The sequence below is a fragment of the Hemitrygon akajei genome, chromosome 8 (genome assembly GCF_048418815.1).
Source record: "Hemitrygon akajei chromosome 8, sHemAka1.3, whole genome shotgun sequence".
Taxonomy (NCBI): Eukaryota; Metazoa; Chordata; class Chondrichthyes; order Myliobatiformes; family Dasyatidae; genus Hemitrygon; species Hemitrygon akajei.
The window spans coordinates 78,954,103-78,971,406 of NC_133131.1; the positions used below are offsets into that span (position 1 = coordinate 78,954,103).

Sequence of the window (17,304 nt, forward strand, 5' to 3'; positions counted from 1 at the left end):
GGGTTAAATGGGTCGGGGGATATGAGCTGGGATTTATTCTGTACCCAATATTCTCCCCAGTTTTTTTTTTAAATTAAAGCTTGATTAAAGCATTTGTCCCGTGCCCAGGATGGACCCAGCTTTTGTGGAGCCCACTGCTCCTTGAAAGTCTCCAGCAGACAATGCTTACTTCTGATATTGGAACTCTGATAAAGAAGAAGTAGAGAGACGTATGACATGTATAAGAAACAGGGAGCTAATAAGGTTCTTGAGGAGTACAAAATATGCAAAAAGATACTTAGGAAAGAAATCAGGAGGGCTAAAAGAAGACATGAGGTTGCTTTAGGAGAAGGATAATCCAAAGAGCTTCTACAGGTGTAATAAGAGCAGAAGGATAGTAAGGGATAAAATTTGTCCTCTTGAAGATCAGAGTGGTCGGCTATGTATGGAACCAAAAGAAATGGGGGAGATCTTAAATGTTTTTTTTGTGACTGTATTTACTAAGGAAATTGGCATGGAGTCAATGGAAATAAGACAAACAAGTGGTGAAGTCATGGAACCTATACAGATTGAAGAGGAGGAGGTGCTTGCTATCTTCCTTTATCAATCTTTTCATTAGTTAAGTAAAAAAAGTATGTGTATGTATGTGTGTATGTATGTGTGTATATATATATGTATATATATATGTGTGTGTGTGTGTGTATATATGTGTATATATACGTATATATATGTGTGTATATATATACATATATATACACATATACATATATATATATGTGTGTGTATATGTATATATGTATGTATATATATAAACAAGAGGAGAATTAATCACAAATATCTATATCAATAAAAGTTTGAATAAAAGGAAAAATAAACATTATCAAGATCAAACATTGTATTAATATAATAGCATATAATAAAGAGAAAGGTATTTGATTCTCCTCTTATCCATAAAAAGAAACAAAGATAAAGAAACTTTTCTAATTGAAATGTACAGAAAAAAACCCAAAACACAAAAAGAAACAAAAAAAAGAAAAAGGAACTGGGCAGCTCAAACTGAGAGTGAAGGCAAAAAAAAACAAGGAAAAACTTTCTGATCAAATCCAAAATTTCAAAAAGGTAACTGGAAGGGCCATAAGTCAGAGCATATGAAAATATTGAATAAAACATTGCCAAGTTTACTCAAATTTAGAGAATGTATCAAATGTATGACTTCTTATTTTCTCTAAACTTAAACAGGACATAATGGAGGTAAGCCAATATATAACAGTAGGTGGATTAGAATCCTTCCATTTAATCAAAATTGCTCTCCTGGCCACTAAGGTTGTAAAAGCTATCATCTGTTGAGCGGAAACAGGAATATCTCCTGCTTCCGATGGAATGATTCCAAAAATCGCTGTAAATAAATTCAGTTGTAGAATCAAAATGTAGAACCTTTGATAAAGTTTTAAAGACTTCTTTCCAAAAGTTATCTAACTTGATACAAGACCAGAACATATGTGTTAAAGTAGCCAGCTCAATATTACTTCTATCACAAATAGGATTAATATTAGAAAAAAATACAGGCTAATTTGTTCTTTGACATACGCACCCGATGCACTACCTTGAACTGTATCAAGGACTGATGGGAGTAAATAGAAGAGGTATATTACCAAATGAAAAATTCTATCCCATTGATTATCTAAAAGTGACTTTCGAAACTCCAATTCCCATGCAGCTTTAATTTTATCTTTAGATAACACATGCAAATTCAGTAACCATTTATAAATTATAGCTATCAGTCCTTTTTGAAGCGGTTTGACCTGAAAAAGAGTATCAATAATATTGGGTGAATATGCCAAGGGAAAATCTGGCAGTAAATTATGTAGAAAATTCCCAATTTGTAAATATCTAAAACAGTGTACATTAGATAGGTCATATTTATCCACTAACTGAGTGAAAGACATTAAGCAATTATGCATGAACAAATCTAAAAAAGTTACTATTCCTTTGGTCTTCCAAATTGAAAAGGTCAGATCAAAAATTGAAGGTTTAAAAAATAATTAAGATAGATTTTACTAGAAAGAACAAAGTTATTAAAGTCAAACGATCTACGAAATTGAACCCAAATTCTTAATGTATGTTTAATAATAGGATTAAAATCTTGACTACCAATCTTAGAAAGCAAAAATGGAAGAGGAGCTCCCAATAAAGAGGCAAAGGACATCCCTTCACCGAGTTTTTCTCCAAATCCACCCATGAGGGACAGTCATGTATATCTGAAAAATGAATCCAAAAAGTGATATAACGAATGTTAATTGCCCAGTAGTACAATCTATAATTTGGCAAAGCCATACCACCATACTTTTTTAATTTCTGCAATAAAAGCTTACTCAATCTAGGATTTTTATTATTCCAAATAATAGATAAAATTTAGGGTCTATTCTATCAAAAAACAGTTTAGGAACAAAAGAGAGGATTGCTTGGAATACATATAAAAACTTCAGTAACACTATCATTTTAATAGCATTAATACGGCTAAGTAATGATAATGTCATAGGAGACCATTTAGAAATTACTTGCTGCGTATACTCAATGGAAGAAAGATATTTATACAGGTAATCAAATTTTTTGGTAATTTTAATACCAAGTTAAGTAAAGTTATTTATAGCAATACTAAAAGGAAATTGGTCAAATTGATCAAAGTAATTGTTAATAGGAAATAACTCACTTTTATGCAAATTTAATTTCCAGAAAAACTACTAAATTCAGAAAATATAGATAACAAAGCAGGAATCGATTTTGTAGGATCTGAAATATAAACTAACAAGTCATCTGTGTACAACGAAACCTTATACACTTTATCTCCGCTCTTAATACCTAAAACCTCATTGGAGTCCCGAAGAGCAATAGCAAGAGGTTCTAGAGCAAGATTAAATAACAATGGACTAAGAGGGCAACCCTAAATGGCACCTCTATATAACCTAAAATAAGAAGATTTTTGATTATTAGTTATCAAAACTAATAATCGACTGCCTAAGGGGCTTACTAAATCAATTTAATCAAAGAGATTAAGCATGGACCAAAATTAAAGCTTTCTAAAACCTGAAATAAATAGGGCCATTCTACCCTATCAAAGGCTTTCTCTGCATCAAGAAACAACACATTCAAGTTCTTTAGATGGAGAGGAATGAATGATATTCAGTAATCTCCAAATATTAAAATATAAATATCTATTCTTGATAAATCCAGACTCCATTTTGCAGTGCATGGAATGAGATGCGCTTTATAGCGGCTTCACTTTTTAAAAATATATTTTACATCCCACTGACAGACTCCTTTTAAGTCTGATGATTTATTACTTTTGTTGAAGGATTTATGATTTAATTATGATGGCTGGAAGTCAATCTGGTATTGAATTGAGAAGTGGCAAGACTTTTCTTGGAACGGAACAAACTGAACAAATAAAGAAACCAGTTGAACCTGTTACTTTAGCAGGAATATTCTCTTCAATACAAGATATGAAGTTTGAATTTGGATCGCTCAGTATTCAGATTGATAAGCTGATGGATACCAATGGGAAGCTTGAAAAATCTATTTTTAATGTCCAAGAATCTTCAATAATTTAGACTTTCAATTTCAGATGCTCAAGCAGACTACACATTGAATTGAAAACGAACACAAAATTCAGGCAAACTATTAAAGAACAAGAAGTGAAGATGTCTTCGATGGAAAATAAAGTTAATGAAATTACCTTGGAACTATCAAAAATGAAGAAGAAAATGATTGATTTAGACAGTAGAGCATGTCAGAGGAATTTGCATATATTAGGATTTCCTGAAAGTACTGAACCTGGTGACCTGTTAAAGTTCTTCTCAGATATGCTGTACTCACTTTTTAGTGAGACTCTTGAAGCAAGCCCTATATTCGATAGAGTCCACAAAGTTCCAAGATTTTGGCGTTCATCTGAATTACACCCTCAGCTAATCGTACTTTGTTTGCATTATTATACAACCAAAGAAGCCATACTTCAAGACGCCAGAAGTAAGTGAAAGATAATCTTTAAAATCAACAGAAATTCATTTAGTCGAAGATTTTCCTCCTGAAATTTTTGTCGAAAGAAGAAAATACCAGGAAGTCATGAGCAAAATGTATAAGAAAAATCTACATCCATCCCTTCAGTATCCAGCATGGCTGATAATCTTCCCTGCTGATTCTCAGCCACAGAGGATCTACTCCCCTGATGAAGGCTGTGAGTATATTAAAAATCTCAAAGTTAGGCCGAGTGTTACCTGAATAGATAATTCTGATGTATGAGATGTTTATAGATGCCCTAAGCAAAGTCTATTCTATGCTTTTTGAATATCCATATGGGACTTGGCTGACTTAATTTTTCTCTTTATTTGTTAATAATTAGTATATATTCATAATTGCTTTGTAGTGAACCTTTACAGTATCATATTATAGAGATCCATATAGGACCTGTCTTGAATTACTTTTTCTATTCTTTCGCTTGTCTTAATATTAATATAGTTTTAGGTTTGATATATTTTTTGTATGACTTGTAAGTTTTTTTGAAAGAAAGAACTTCATTTGCATGGATTTACTTTTCTCTGAGTACATGATTAATATACTATAGATGAATTTAAGATGGCCGTCGCTAGTTACATTTTTATTATTGTTAGATAACATTGCAGTATTTGAAAGTTGTTAGTCTCTTTTATTATGGCAAAAATGGGTGGGATGAATATTTCAATTTTAATATACGTAGCTGGAAAATGGATAGGGTTAAGGGTCATTAGCTTAGCATGCGATCACCCTGTTGGTCGCTGTTTCTCGAGCTTTGCGGGGGGGGCTATAAGAATAGGTTTCTTTCTCGATTGGGCGGTTCTTTTGATGGACATTTTCTCTCAAATATGTCATCCCTTCTAGTCATATCTGTTCCTTTTGGATTAATGTGTGCTTGCGGAATAGTTTTCTTTATAAAATATTAAATTAAATCTTAAGCGTGGATGTTAATAAAATTAATATAATCTCTTGAAATCTGAATGATGTGAATCATCCTATTAAGCATAAAAAGATTTTTAAGAAATTAAAAAAACAATGCAGATATTATTTTTGCGCAAGAAAATCTTATACGGAGACGGGATGAGGACCAGTTTTTCAAATTTTGGAAAGGCACTTTATTTCATTCTTTATTGACTAATCAAGTTAGAGGGGTATCTATTTTTGTTAACTCTAAAATCCCTTTTGTACATTTTAATACTATTACTGATTCGATTGGAAGATATTTAATAGTTACTGGTTTATTATGCAATCAAAAGGTAGCTTTGGTGTGTGTATACACACCTAATTTAGACAGTCCTGAATTTTTTAAGAAGCTTTTTTTTGAGCTATCAAATCTGAATGAATATAAGTTGATCATGGGTGGTGACATTAATTGCTGTCTGAATCCAGCGATTGACAGGTCATCAACCAATCTGTCACTTCCTAATAAAGCGGCAGCTTGTATTAATTCTTTTCTACTAGAATATGACCTGGTTAATATCTGGAGATATAAACACCCTAATGACAAAGATATTTCATTTTTTTTCACACGTTCGTCATAAATACTCTAGAATTGATTACATTTTTCTAGACACATGCTTGCTACACTCTGTTGTTGAGTGTGCGTATGACGTCATTGGGTTGTTGGATCATGCGTTTCTGAAATTAACCCTGAAGCTCTCTGATAATTTTTTGAAAATGTCACAGTAGAGATTGAATCCTGTATTGTTAAAGGATTCAACCTTTGTTAGTTTTATTAAGGAGCAAATTTCTATATTTTTTGAATTGAATACTACTGAAGGAATGTCAAACTTGGTTATATGGGATACGATGAAATCTTTTCTTAGGGGACAGATAATTTCATATTCAGCAGCTTTAAGAAAGAAAACGAAAGCAGAATTGTCAGTGCTTACTAATAAAATTAGAGAGATAGATAAAGCTATTCAGTAAAACCTACTGAAGATCTATATAAGGAAAGGGTTGAATTTCAAACAATATGATTTGCTTCTAACCTCTCCCATCGAACAGCAAATTTTTAAATCTAGAAGTTTATTTTATATACATGGAGATAGGTCAGGTAAACCTTTGGCTGGTCAGTTAAAGGTAGGCAAGGTCAGAAGACAGATTTTGAAAATACGTAGACTAGATAGAACTGAAATGTTAGATCCTTAAGAAATTAATAAGGTATTTATGGATTTTTGCTCCAATCTTTATAAATCTGAAATCTGACAATACTTTTATTATGAATAGATTTTTGCGAAAATTAAATATACCTAAAATTTCAACTCAAGATATTAATATATTAGATACACCTATTAAACAAGAGTAAATAGCCAAAGCTATATCCTGTATGCAATTAGGGAAAGCTCCGGGACCAGATGGTTATACGATGGAATTTTATAAGACTTTCAATGACATGCTTATACCACATCTTTGTCAAACTTTTACTGATTCTATATCCTCTGGGAATCTTCTGAAATCTTTTTATGAGGCATTAATTTCATTGATTCCTAGAAAAGCAAAGATTTATCAGAATGTGCATCCTATAGACCTATCTCCTTACTGAATGTAGATTTTAAAATTCTCTAAGATTTAAGCTAATAGATTTGAGAATATTTTGCCTACTGTTATCTAAAATGATCAAACTGAATTTATTAAAAATAAGTACTCAGATTTTAATATTCAAAGACTGTTAAATATCATTTATTCCCCCTCAGTTAAAGAATCTGAATGTATTGTGTCTCTGGATGCAGAGAAAGCTTTTGACAGGGTGGAGTGGCCTTATCTGTTTCAGGTTTTGAAGAGGTTTAATTTAGGTCCAGGATTTATTTCCTGGATTAAACTGATTTATCAAGCCCCAGTGGCTGCAATTATAACTAATAATCAAAAGTCTCCTTATTTTAGATTATATAGAGGAACCCATCAGGGTTGTCCTCTCAGTCCTTTATTATTTAATTTGGTTTTAGAACCACTTGCTATTGCTCTTAGGGATTCTAATTCTGTGCTGGGTATTAAGAGAGGGGATAAACTACATAAGGTTTTGTTATATGCAGATGATTTATTAGTTTACCTTTCAGATTATAGGAAATCTATACCCTTTATGTTATCTATATTTATTGAATTTAGTATTTTCTCTGGATATAAACTAAATTTACATAAAAGTGAATTATTTCCTATTAATAATTACTCTGATTATTATGATCAAATACCTTTTAATATTGCTAAAACTATTTTACTTATCGGTATTAAAATTACTAAAAATTTTAAAGACCTATGTAAGTATAATTTTGCTCCTCTAATTGAATATACACAACAAACACTCTCTAAATGGTCACCTATGTCGATGTCATGAATTGGTCGAATAAATGCTATAAAAAGGTTATTTTACCAAAAATTTTATATACATTTCAAGCGGTTCCATCTTTTGTTCTGAAAATTTTTTTGATAGAATAGATTCCATGATCCTGTCATATATTTGGAATAATAAAAGCTCCAGAGTGAATAAATCTTTATTGCAAAAATCAAAAAAAAGTGGAGGACTGGTGCTACCAAACTTTAGATTTTATAATTGGGCAATTAATATTTGTTATATCACCTTCTGGATTCATGGTATAGATAACCAGGACTGTCCTTCATGGCTACATTTGGAGGAGAATTCAGCAAGGGGGTTTTCTCTGGCTTCTTTATTGAGAGCTCCTCTTCCTTTTTTGTTCTCTGAGATAGGTAGACAAGATCTTAGTCCTATTGTTAAGCATACTTGAAAAATTTGGTTTCAGTTTCGTAGATTTTTTGAATTAAATAACTCTAGTAATTTCCATTTTAACTTTTTCTTTAAACCATCAACTCTGGATAAGGCTTTTTTAATATGGAAAACCAAGGGAGTAAAAACTTTTTTAGATTTGTTTTTAGAGGATTGTTTAATGTCTTTTTCAGTTAGTGGATAAATATGATATATCTAATGCACATTTTTTAAAATACTTATGAGTTAGGAATTTTTAATGTGATTTTTTACTGAATTATTCATTCGTTCATTTACCAAATATGAAACATGCTATTTTTCAGCTTAAACCACTTCAAAAACGATTGATAGCCATTATATATAAACAGTTAATGAATGCACGTATGATGCCTAATGATAAGGTGAAACGTGCTTGGGAAGTGGAACTTCAGCATTCACTTTCAGATGATCAATGGAGTAAAATATATTATCTAGTTAATAATTCATCTATCTGTGCACATCACTCCCTAATTCAGTTTAAGATAGTACACAGGGCGCATATGTCAAAAGATAAACTAGTGCATATTTTCTCTAATATAAGCCCCGCCTGTGACAGATGCAATGCTGAGGTGGCTACTCTAACTCATATGTTTTGGACCAGTGCAAAGTTAAACAAATTTTGAAGGGATGTTTTTAGAATGTTATCAAAAGTCATAGGTGTGTACTTACAACCTAATTCACTTACAGCAGTCTTTGGTATTATTCCCAAGGAAACAGGAAGTGTTCCTACTTCCGCTCAACATGTGATAGCCTATTCAATTTTACTGGCTAGGAGAGCTATCTTTTTATACTGGAAAGACTCTAATCCTTCTACTGTTTTTCATTGGCTCTTCTCCATTATGTCCTGCTTAAGTTTGGAGAAAATTAGAAGCTGGATGTTTGACACATCTTTTAATCTTGAGCAAGCCTGGTGACCTTTTATTCAATATTTTCATATGATTTAATTTTTTAAAATCTTTTTAGGTAGTTTTTTTCTTTTTTTCTCTTTTTGTACCTCTTTATCTGCAAAGGTTCAGATCTGACCAGAAGGATGTTTTCTTTTTTCTTTTCTAATTTTAGTCTCAAATGGACTGCCCAGTCTCTCTTTTTTGTTTTAGGTTAGTTTAGCAGGTTTTTTCTCCCTTTATTATAAAAATTTCCAGTCTTTTTTTCTCCATGATTTGCCAAGAGGAGTTGTGTTTTCTTGTTTATATACGATAGCTTAATATTATATTTATATGACTTTGACAGTATATATCCCTTTTGTTGTTTGTACGTTTTTGCATTTTGTGTTTGCTATAACTTCTCTGTTTTGTATCCTTTTTTTGTTTAAAATTAATAAAAAAAAGATTGAAAATGAAATGAATAAATCCAGTTTGATCCTTAGAAATAACCTGTAGTTTTAACTTCACAAGCCTGTTGGCCAAAATCTTAGAAAGAATTTTGGAATCGACATTTAACAAAGAAATTGGCCTGTAAGAGGCACATTCAAATAAATCTTTTCCTTTTTTAGGAATTAGTGAAATTAATGCCTCAAAGAGTTTTCAGGAAGGTACCAGAAGATATAGATTCAGTGAAAATTTGGCATAGACAAGGTGAAAGAATATCCGTAAACGTCTTAAAAAATTCTACTGTAAATCCATCCAGTCCTGGAGCTTTACCAGATTGAAAAGAAGATATAACTTTTACTATTCATATCTTGGGTAGAAATTTGGGGTATATTCAATCTTTGCAGAAATTCATTCATGGAAGTGGCGTTGTCTGGAAAATCAGATTTATAAAGATTAGAGTAAAAGTACAAAAAAACTTATTAATTTCCTGACAATCAGATGTTTCAGTTCTGTCAGATCTTCATACTTTCAAAATCTGCCTTCTAGTCAAAGTTGCTTGAAGTTGAGCATCTAACAGTTTACCTGATTTATCTCCATGTATATAAAAATGACTTTTTGATTTCAGAAGTTGCTGCTCAATATGATAAATCAATAGCAAGTCATGCTGTGTTTGAAGTTTCACCCTTTCCTTATATAAATCTTCAGTAGGTAATACTGAATAAACTTTATCTATTTCTTTAATCCTGTTCGTAATCGCTAAAAGCTCCACTTTAGTTTTCTTTCTTAAAGCTGCTGAATATGAAATTACATGTCCCCTAAGAAAAGATTTCATCGTATCCCAAATAACCAAATTTGACATACCCTCAGTTGTATTTAATTCAAAAAATAAAGATATTTGCTCTTTTATAAAACTTAGAAGTGTTGAATCATGGAGCAATGCAGCATTAAATCTCCATTGAGCTGCCTTCCGTATGTTATCAGAAAGCTTTAGTGTAAGTTTCATGGGCGCATGATCTGACAGCGGAATAACATCACACGCACATTCAACAACAAAGGATACTAATCATGTATCCAACAAAAAATAATCAATTCTTGAATATTAATGATGTACATGTGAAAAAAAAGAAAAATCTTTATCTTTAGGATGTAGAAATTTCCAAATGTCTAACACACCATATTCTAGTAAAAAGGAATTAATACAGGATGCAGCCTTATTAAGAAGGCACAGATTGGTTGATGACCTATCAATCGAGGGACTGAGACAGCAGTTAAAGTCACTGCCCACAATCAACTTATATTCGTTTAAATTTGGCAGTGCAGAAAATAACCTCTTAAAAATATCAGGACTATCTACATTAGGTGTGTACACACATGCCAGTGCCACCTTTTGACCACATAACAAACCAGTAACAATTAAGTCAGTAACAGTATTAAAATGTATAAAAGAGACTTTAGAATTAATAAAAATAGACACTCCACTATTTTTTTGAAATTGACAGAGAGTAACACTGAGAACCCTTCCAAAATTTAAAAAAAATGATTTTCATCTTCTCTATGGGTGTGGATCTCTTGTGCAAAAATAATATTGGCTTGAAATGTTCTCAATTTCTTAAAGATCTTTCTACGCTTAATAGTTTGATTCAAGCCATTCAAGTTCAAGGAAATTATATTAATTTTAATTAACATCCATACTGTGACTTTAATTTAAGGACTTATAAAAAGAATTAGTGCGCCGAGACAAATAAAACCCGCAGGGAGGTACAGAATGGATTCAATCAGAAGGAAAAAAAACATGATTGACAAGAAAACCTCTCAAGACTGCCCAATCAAGAAAATCTAAGCTAATAGCCCCACCCCTCCCCCAAAGCCAGCAAAAAAACATCCAATAGGTAAATAGCATGCTAACTATACACTCTGAACCCTTTGTCTCTAATAGACAGACACTTCTTTAACAAAAAAGGTTATATACTAACACCACTGACTCAAGACACAACATCAGATGCGTAGAAAAAAAATGGAAAAATTCCAAATATCATAATATTATGTCCAACAGAGAGGTTAAAACGTAGTTAACCACGGCCATCTTAAATAAACCTTGATAACATATTCATGAAACAATATAATCAAGTAATATGATATGTAAGGGGGTTTCTTATTGGTGTAAGGGGGTTTCTTTTTTCTTTGTTACTGCGTATGTTAATCAAAATGGCTTCTTTGTTTTGTTAAAAGTAGGAATACTTATGATAAGTGCTTTCTCTGGCGGTTTGCTTGGCTTTAGAGTTGCTGATAATGGGGATTGTATTCATTAGTTAACCAATTGGGATAGATGTTATTCACTCTTCTGGGTCTGTAAGCTATTGTTGGCGGGCATTTGGTGAGTCGGCGCGAGGGGGTGAGAGAGAGAGGGGATGCAATGCTGTAAGCTGGCGATGGAGCAGACCCCGAGCAGGGGTCCGAGGCCAAGGTTTTCGGCGAGGAGAGGAGACAAAGACAGACGTGCCAGGGGTGCTTGGTTGATCACTTCAGATGGTCCTGAGCCACAAGTCGAGGAGGACGGAGGGGATCGAATGGTGGCCAGAAGACTTCATTAATTGAGCTCCAACGGTTGTGCACGACGTGGTTTGGACTTTGATAAGTTGGTGCCTTTTCTTTATTTTCTTTTCCTTCATATATACTGTATGGTTTTTAATCACTTAGTTCTAGTAATATCTATAAAGTGTAATCATTTAATCACATATGGTGTCCTGTCTGTTATTTGGTGGGGTGGGGACATCACACAGCATCCACACAAGCTGATTATCCAGTTTGGCGGGGCCGAAGGCTGCTCCCCCTAGATGGAAGCGAACTGAGCGAGCCTACGGCCTGCCAGGGGCTACAAATATGACTGATATTAAACTGTTAGAGATCCTAAAAGAAAGCAGAAGGAAAAAAAAAACTGCCAGACGATGTTTGGACTAACAAAAAATGTAAATTGAACTTTCAACGATTGAGCTGTAAATGATTCTCCACTAAAGATTGAATTCAATTGATTATATATTCAGAAAAAAATAGATTCAAACAAAAAATGTTGCGACTTATGTTAAATTCATACAAATCTTAAAGAAAAAAATACAAGAATCAAATTGATGACTATACAGACATAGAACATAGATTAAAATGTAAACGATTCAACTACACAGGATTGTCAGCTAAGGATTAAATGTTGGAGTTGCTTGCAGAATGGCAATGAAAGAGTTGCTTACACAACAGACAAACTCGTTGAGAAACTTCCTAGCTTCCTCAGGAGAATCAAGACGTTTAGGACAAGCATTAGGCAGAAAAATTATCAACCAGTCAGGATAGCGCAACGATGGACGTAGGTTTTTCTTATACAATTCTGCCATCACTTCCCGATATTTAATTCTTTCTGCATAAACTTCAAGGGCAAAATCTTCAACTAAATGAAACTCCGCTCCATTGTAAGTTAACTTCCCCGCTTCCTGGCATCTTGAAGAATTGCTTCTATAGTAGCAAAGTAATGTAAACACAGAATCATCGCTCATGGTTTCATCTCAACTGATGGCTTGTTGCGGGGGATTCGGTGAGCCCTGTCTATTAATGGAGAGATTTCAAGTATCTCACTAAAACGTGAGTATAACATACTCTACAAAACTCTAATGGCTCACCAGTTTCCATATTTTCAGGCAAACCCAGTAGACAGCTTCTACTTTCCAGATCGATCGGTTTCTTCTTAATTCTTGATAATTCTGACAAAACCTCAGCAATTTTCTTTTCCATGGTAGAGAACATTAATTCCTTCTCTTTAATCACTTGATGTATTGTCTACTGTTGCCTTCCAATTTTATTAGTATCTATTTTAAGTGTTTGATATTGAAATTCCAAATTCCTCAAAGATTCTTGGATGGCAGATAGTTTTTTCAAGCTTTTCATTAGCATTCATCAATTTATCAGTTTTAGAGCCCACCATTCCAATTTTGGTATTAGTATCTTGCACCAATAGAACATTCTTCCAGGAGTATAGGTTTCTTCTACCTCCCTTGTAAATTCAGTTTTTTCAGTTTCAGAACCAATTTTGCCACGTCTTATTTCCTTTCCAGTTCGGGTTCCAGCTTTCGTAATTAAATTCAGATTCAGATTCAGTTTATTGTCATTTAGAAACCTCAAATGCAATGCAGTTAAAAAATGAGACAACGTTCCCCCAGAATGATATCACAAAAGCATATGACAAAGCAGTCTACACCAGAAAATCCACGTAACGTTTGGCAATCCCCAATCCAGAGTCTGGAGAGGCTGCTGCGTATTAATATCGCACTACCATCTAGCGCCTTCCCTGGAAAGGAGCTCCAAATCCACCAGACAAAACAAAACCAAACACTAAAGCTACAAGACCTGCACAAAACCACATAATTACAACATATAGTTACAACAGTGCAAACAATAGCATAATTGATTAAAAAAACAGACTATGGGCACAGTAAAAATAGTCCAAGATGTTAAAGGACTGTAAGTTCAAAAGAAATCACCACAGTTTCCACAAGTCCCCAGGGTCCCGACAGACTCGCCATCCCACGCCGGCGGCAGAAGGGAGTACCCCCGCTATGGACTTCCAAGGTGCCGCCCGGCTCAGCCTCGCAGACACAGCACACAATGGAAGCTCCGTTGAAACCAGCCTCGCAGACGCAGCACACACTGAAAGCGACCTGAAAGCGGCTTGGAGGTTCGACGGCCATCCCCTCCGGCACAGCTTCTCCGAGCACCATCCTCTGCCGAGCGTATTAAGACGTCCCCCACCAATGGCCATCGGCAACGTGACCCCGAGGACTGGGGGCCTGCTCTTCCCAGCAGAGTCCCGGACCTCACAGCAGCAGCAACGAAGAAGGTCTTCCTGGAATTTCCCGATGTTTCTCAGTGCTCCCACGTCCATTTTCAATCGATTATGATTGTGCACGGCACCCCACTTCACAAATAACAGATAATCAGTTCCGGAGTGGCCGCTGCAAGCTGCGTTGCACCGCCATCTTGGATCATCAATATCTAAGGTTAATCATAAATCCTTCACTAAAAGTAATGAATCTTCAAAGTTTAATTAAATGTAGCAGTGGAAAGTAAGCTGCAAAAGGATAGAGAAGAGACAACAAGCTTCTTACTCCATGAGCTGCCCAGAAGAGACTTGGTGGAGGTCTCATCCCCTTCTGACCTGGCCACCCATTGTTCAGGAACTAAGTCCAGGCAAACATATGAGTACTGCATTGAGATACACCTTCTTGTACATGGAGTACATATTCATCCAGGCTACGAAAGGGAGGGGCCCACGAGACCACAGGTGAATATAAAATAAAAATTTTGTTACACAGGACTGCTTCCACCAGCACACTTCACCCACGTCCCGAATAGCCATATCCAGGCCAAATATGGGGGAGACGTTGGTGAATAGTCAGGCTGTACAGGAAATGCCTCCGTGTGGGGTGCAGCAACATGCAAGGCATTTTCGAGAAGCAGCCCATAATTCTGTAAGACCGGCTCTGGGGACTCTCAGCCCAAGAGACAATTCCCGGAAAATGGGAGTCAGTCCAGTTGGCAGCAGACAATCGTCATGAGACCCCTTATCAGGCCTCATGAATCAGGTTTAATATCACTGGCATATGTTGTTTTGCGGTAGCAATACACTGAAGTACATAAAACTATAAATTAAGGTAAGGAACTTGTGTATGTGTATCATTTATATATAGAATATTTAATATATTAAAAAGTTAAATAAATAGTGCACAAAGAGAGCAAAACAAACAGTGCAACAGTGTTCACAAGTTGGTTTACCGTCCATTCAGAAAGCTGATGGCGGAAGGGAAGAAGGTGTTGCTAAAAAGTCTTCAATAATGGTGCCACTCCTGGGTAATGGGGGTCCTTAATGATGGATGTCTCCTTTGTTGAACCGTCACCATTTGAAGGTGTCCCCAATGCTCAGGAGTCTGGTGCCCATGATTGAGCTGGCTGAGATTGCAACCCTCTGCAGCTTTTCCCAATCCTTTGCAATGGTCCTTCATACCAGATGGTAATGCAACCAGTTAGAATGTCTCCACAGTATATCTGTAGAAATATGTAGAAATCTCTTATCACAAGGTGACATGGAACCCAAAATCATCACCTTGAAGACTTGGTGTAGTGCAGCTTCGCTGTTCAAGCATTTCACTCCTTCCCTGTCAAGTCTCAGTACCTGGAGGTAGGGATTCCCTGATTCCAGTGATAGGCAGGCAGGTTTAACAGAGAAACACAGCTGGTGCTCGCCACTGGGAACCGCGTGTTGTCCTGAAGGCCTGGCGTCATAACGTAACACAGCTGAGAAAAGAGACCTTCAGCCCAATTCCTGGGGGAAGAAATGCATCAGGAGTGAGTACACTCTGGGAAGATGCTCAAAATACAGGTATCTGCAGGGTCCAGAGACAGATTTCACACCTGGTTTCAGATCACAGCCGTGACTGACCACTCTCCTCAATCAGGAGTCTCAGAACCATATCAGAGATCCTTGCCACACAGAAAATCCACCATCTGCTTCTGGATCTTGGCAGGAGAGACATGGGGTGGGAGCAAGGTTTCCATGGTATGGAAGTCACCAATTGGTTAACAACCTTATTGGAAAACACTTGGAACAGTCATGTCTAAAACCCTCATGGCTGGAGACTTTCAAAAGCTACATCCTATCAATTTTTCAGAGTGGGACCCAGATGTTCTCAGATAAATGAGAATCAGCTGTCTTCCACCAGTTATATGTTGAAGAGACAGTGTGCTGCATCCTACCCACTTGCATAGCGGGGTGAGCTTCACCCACACCACATGATTACCAAGCATGGCGTCACTATGATGCAGAATACATACACATACACAGGTACAGAGAGTGAATGAGCAAGTGCAGCAGGCAGTGAAGAAGGCTAATGGAATGTTGGCCTTTATTACAAAGGGAATTGAGTACAAGAGCAAGGAAATCCTCTTGCATTTGTACAGAGCCCTGGTGAGACCACACCTGGAGTATTGTGTACAGTTTTGGTCTCCAGGGTTAAGGAAGGACATCCTGGCTGTAGAGGAAGTGCAGCGTAGATTCACGAGGTTAATTCCTGGGATGTCTGGACTGTCTTACGCAGAGAGGTTAGAGAGACTGGGCTTGTACACGCTGGAATTAAGGAGATTGAGAGGGGATCTGATTGAAACATATAAGATTATTAAGGGATTGGACAAGATAGAGGCAGGAAATATGTTCCAGATGCTGGGAGAGTCCAGTACCAGAGGGCATGGTTTGAGAATAAGGGGTAGGTAATTTAGGACAGAGTTAAGGAAAAACTTCTTCTCCCAGAGAGTTGTGGGGGTCTGGAATGCACTGCCTTGGAAGGTAGTGGAGGCCAATTCTCTGGATGCTTTCAAGAAGGAGCTAGATAGGTATCTTATGGATAGGGGAATCAAGGGATATGGGGACAAGGCAGGAACCAGGTATTGATAGTAATTGATCAGCCATGATCTCAAAATGGCGGTGCAGGCTCAAAGGGCCGAATGGTCTACTTCTGCACCTATTGTCTATTGTCTTCCAAGAATCATGATTATTCCTTTTTTTCAATTCCTCCATCTTTGCCACATCTGTTCTTATAATGAAGCTTTCCATTCCAGACCATCTGAGATGTCCTCCTTCTTTAAAGAAGAGTGTTTCCCTTCCTCCACCATCAATGTTGCTCTCACCCACATCTTCTCCATTTCCCAGATATCCACCTCAGCCTATCTTCCTGGCACCATATCAGGGATAGAGCTCCCCTTATCCTCCCCTACCACTCCATGGGCCGCCATATACAGCACATCATTCTCCATAACTTCCACCATCTTCAACAGGATTCTACCGCAAGGCACATCCTCCCTTCACTCTCTGTTTTCCATAGGGACGGCTCTCTCTGAGGCACCTTTGTCCACTTGTCGTTCCCCACTGATCTGCTTCATGATGCTTATCCCTGCAAGCAGGACAAGTACATCACTCTTCAGGGCCCTAAACATTCCTTTCAGGTGAAGTGACACTTCACCTGTGAGTCTGATGGGCTCATCTGCTCTATCCAGTGCACCTTGTGCGGCCTCCTCTACATCAGTGAGACCCGATGTAGACTGGGGACTGCTTTGTGTCGCACCTTTGCTCTATCTGCCACAAAAGGCAAGATTCCCTGGAGGCCAACCTTTCAAATCCAC

The 17,304-nt window shown here is 36.2% G+C and overlaps 1 protein-coding gene across 2 annotated transcripts in view; it reads left to right on the forward strand.

The window, feature by feature from the left end:
* Window positions 1–9,216, forward strand: part of LOC140732012 (T-lymphocyte surface antigen Ly-9-like) — a 63,700-nt gene extending 54,484 nt beyond the window's left edge. For both annotated transcript variants that reach the window (XM_073054079.1, XM_073054081.1), the window contains exon 6: window positions 3,602–9,216. In XM_073054079.1, coding sequence (XP_072910180.1) covers window positions 3,602–3,630 — 29 coding nt within the window. In that variant the 3' untranslated portion in view covers window positions 3,631–9,216. The remainder of the gene's footprint in view (window positions 1–3,601) is intronic.
* The last annotated feature ends 8,088 nt before the right edge of the window (window positions 9,217–17,304 follow it).